The sequence below is a fragment of the Mytilus californianus genome, unplaced genomic scaffold (genome assembly GCF_021869535.1).
Source record: "Mytilus californianus isolate M0D057914Y unplaced genomic scaffold, xbMytCali1.0.p SCAF_6, whole genome shotgun sequence".
Classification (NCBI taxonomy): domain Eukaryota; kingdom Metazoa; phylum Mollusca; class Bivalvia; order Mytilida; family Mytilidae; genus Mytilus; species Mytilus californianus.
In genome coordinates, this window is record NW_026262712.1 from 10,013,479 (window position 1) to 10,017,500 (window position 4,022).

The 4,022-nt window shown below is 31.5% G+C and overlaps 1 protein-coding gene across 1 annotated transcript in view; it reads right to left on the reverse strand.

Moving 5' to 3' along the window:
• Window positions 1-2,568: 2,568 nt before the first annotated feature.
• The window catches only part of LOC127705514 (ankyrin repeat domain-containing protein 50-like), a 1,936-nt gene continuing 482 nt past the window's right edge, over window positions 2,569-4,022 (reverse strand). The window contains exons 1-2 of the mRNA XM_052209842.1: window positions 3,964-4,022; window positions 2,569-2,939 (exon numbers count right to left, since the gene is read on the reverse strand). The exon at window positions 3,964-4,022 is cut by the window's right edge and continues 482 nt beyond it. Of these exons, the coding sequence (XP_052065802.1) occupies window positions 2,569-2,939; window positions 3,964-4,022 (430 nt within the window). The remainder of the gene's footprint in view (window positions 2,940-3,963) is intronic.

The following is a 4,022-nucleotide window of genomic DNA, read 5'->3' on the forward strand; positions in this document are numbered from 1 at the left end:
ATATTAGATACATCCATTGTTATTTCTTTACCATAGCAAATACACTTTAAAAATCCAGATTATATAACATATGAAATTAAGACTTCTTCATCATAGAATATTAGAACATTAAATATTGGACAATGTAATGAATAATCATTTGAATTTTATAACAATGATAATGCACTCTACGCAAAATTCATTAGCAAAAAATAAGTTTTCTTTAACATCACCAAACTTCTCTACTTTAAAATAAAATTAAAACAATACACGATGTGTTAGTCTTGCAAGAAATGGCAAAGGCAACATTTTTGTATGGGAAACCCAAAATATCAATCAGTTAGATAATTAAAAAAACAGATACACATCTTCATGTCCTTGTAGAAGAATCTGTTCAAGTTTCATGGAATTATGTCAAGCTGTTTGATTAAAAACCTAACATCAACAAACATTGCCTAGTCCATATTTTGGGAAACCCAAAAATTGCCAAAAAATCATTCAAATAAAACATTAACACCATAGCATTTTTGTAACTTCTTTTCTTGCCGAAGATTCCGTGCAAGTTTTGGTGAAGTGCCATGTCGTTTGTAAGGAGTTGTGTATTAACAAAGGGATCTCTATGCGTCAATACTGCTCCAACTGGCGATAAAAAAAAACTTACAGATTATACCTTTTTTTTCTACCAGAGTAGAAGAATAGAAAAAAAGATAAATAAAAAAAGAATCACAAAAAAAAAAAGATATCATGTGACATTTTTATCAAGGTTTATATCATTCTCTCTTACAAATTATATAAAATATCACATATAAACATTTAATCTTCTTTACAATGAAAACACACTTATATATATTTAAACCATAGATATAAATTGAAGCAGATGTGGAGTAAATTCATTGAGGCAGCAACCTAACGACAAAAGTAAGCAAAAATCATCTAGAGGCAACATATAGTCTTTACAAAGATACAGATGTCTGTGTAAAATGTGAAGCTCTTACTCGTCCCGAGTCGATGGCAGTTGTTAAAAAGTTTAAAGGAAAATAGTCAAAATATGTCATCAACACTCCATTCTCAAATAAAAAAAAAAATCGTAACGACATGGCATACGACACTACTAACGAGGTTCCTGACCTAGGAATGTGATGAAGTTAAACTAGTGAGGCCCCTCATGGGGGTGTCCAAGTGATCACATGAGCACACTTGTTTTGCCAATATAATCACATAATCATTAATTATTTTTTTTAACAAGATAATCAAATATTCAAAAATACAGTCCTTTATTATCAAATAATCAAATAATCATGAAATATTTGGTCTGGTAATCAAATAATCACTATAAAAACGGCCAAGTAATCACATAATCAAAAACCACATGAGGAGTTACGTGAGATCTCAATAATTCCAATTTGTTTCTTGATCAGTACACCAACAACACGTACAATATTACAAGTAACCTAACTCCTTTTCCTTTACAATACAAGAAAACTCTAAAAGCGATAATGAATATGACACATAAACATGATTTTATTAACATAACACATACTATTTTCTTAAATGGTGTAACTTCTTTAAACTGGAAACAGATGTTTATCTTAAAAGTCATAAACAAACAGTTCATTATAACTTTTGCCCATCAGAATATACATCACAGAAAAAGTTAAATACTTTCAATTATCTAGTTAGATTTTGTTCAGTATTTAAGTCCTACCTGAAATTATTATTATAACTTCTTACAAAAACTACTATTATTCCATATTTATATTATTTTAGTACATTTTCTCTTTAATAATTGGATTTTAGATAAAAAAACATATTCACCTGGAGAAAAGTAATATTCACCGCGCTAAACGCCACGCGCTTTTTTTGTAACGTTATGGTAAAATGTCTGATATACAATTGGTTTGCGTAAATATTTGACATCAAATACATTGTTTTCTCTCATAAAATGGAATAAAACAATAACTGTCTTTTGTTTCGGTACATATGTGGTTTAATTGACTTTTGAAAAAAACTGATATTCACTTCGGCTGTCGGCCTCAGTGAATATCAGTTTTTCAAAAGTCAATAAAACCGCAAAAGACAGTAATTGTATAACATCATGATGTCAGAAGAATGAAAAAAAAAATCCAATCTAAAAAACTAACATTTACAATACATTGACAACTTATGAAAGAAATATATTTACCAATATCTTAAATAACCGAGATACACTCTTCGTTGTACTGCTGACTGTTTATTGAACATACGATGTTATAGTGGTCCACAGTGGTAAGGGACTGACCAATTTCGATAGGACCTCAAAAAATCAAATTAAGATATAGTTCGTTCCGTCATAATTACCATAAATTGCAATTTCCACCAAATTCAAACAAAACATGCCAATTTCAATGCTATAAGAAACTGCTTGAAAAAATCTTTCTTTTTCACTTATCGAATGTTTGTGCATTACATGGAATATATCTGCGTTTAACAAATGGCTCTAAAATAAGGATCAAACTAGGGCCCTTCCTGCAGCTACTGCTTTCTACATTAATTCATGTGTATAATAACATACTTTTTCTGTATGATAATATCCATAAGACATCAGTACAGTTACCAAACATGATTGTCATATTTCTTATAATCTGCTCCTTTGTCTAACAACAACATTACTATTTCTGCATTACCATATTTACAAGCCATACTTACAGCTGACAGACCATTTTTGTCACATTTTGTATAATCTGCTCCTTTGTCTAACAACAACCTTAAAATATCTGAATGACCATCTATACAAGCAATACTTACAGGTGAACGACCATATTTGTCCCATTTTTCACAATCTGCTCCTTTGTCTAACAACAACCTTACTATTTCTGAATGACCATATGTACAAGCCATGATTAAAGGTGTCTGATCCTCCCTGTTACATCTATTACAATCTGCTCCCTCGTCTAACAACATCCTTACTATTTCTGTATGACCTTGCTTACAAACAATCATTAAAGATGATAGACAAAAATAAGGATGTATATTATCATCTGCTACTTTGTCTAACAACATCCTTACTATTTCTGTATGCCAAAATCTACAAGCCATAGTCACAGGTGTCTGATATCTCCTGCTACGTTCATTATAATCTGCTCCTTCGTTTAACAACAACCTTACGATTTCTGTGTGACCATATCTACAAGCCATCATTAAAGGTGACTGACTCCATTTGTCACATTTATTATAATCTGCCACTTTTTCTAACAGTATTATTAATATTTCTGTATGACCATGTATACAAGCCTTCATAATGAGCGACTGGCCATAACTGTCACATGTATTGTAATCTGCTCCTTTGTCTAGCAGCATTCTTACTATTTCCGTATGACCATGTCTACAAGCCACAAGTATAGGTGATTGACCCCATTTGTCACATTTATTATAATTAGCCATTTTGTCTAACAACGTTCTTGTCATATCTGTATGACCATGTATACATGCCTTCAGTACAAGCGACCGTCCATAACTGTCACATGTATTGTAATCTGCTCCTTTGTCTAACAACATCCTAACTGTTTCTATATGACCAAGTTCAAAAGCTATCATTAAAGGTGACTGACCCTCATCATTACATATATTACAATTGGCTCCTTTGTCTAATAAAATCCTTATGATTTTGGTATGAACATAGTAACATGCTATAAATACAGGTGACTGATCATAATTATCACATTCATCATAATCTACTCCTTTGTCTAACAACATCCTTACCATTTTTGCATTACCCTGTCTACAGTCCATCATAACGGGCGAATGGCCGAAACTGTTACATTTATTATAAAAAGCTCCTTTGTCTAATAACATTCTAACACCTTTTGTATGATAATGCATACCAGCCTTCAATACTGGTGACTGTTCTCTTTTGTCACATTTTTTTATAATCTTCTAATTTGTCTAACAACAACATTACTATTTCCGCATAACCAGATTTACAAGCCTTACTTACAGCTGACATACCATATTTGTCACATTTTTCATAATCTGCTCCTTTGTCGAACAACAACCTTACTATATCG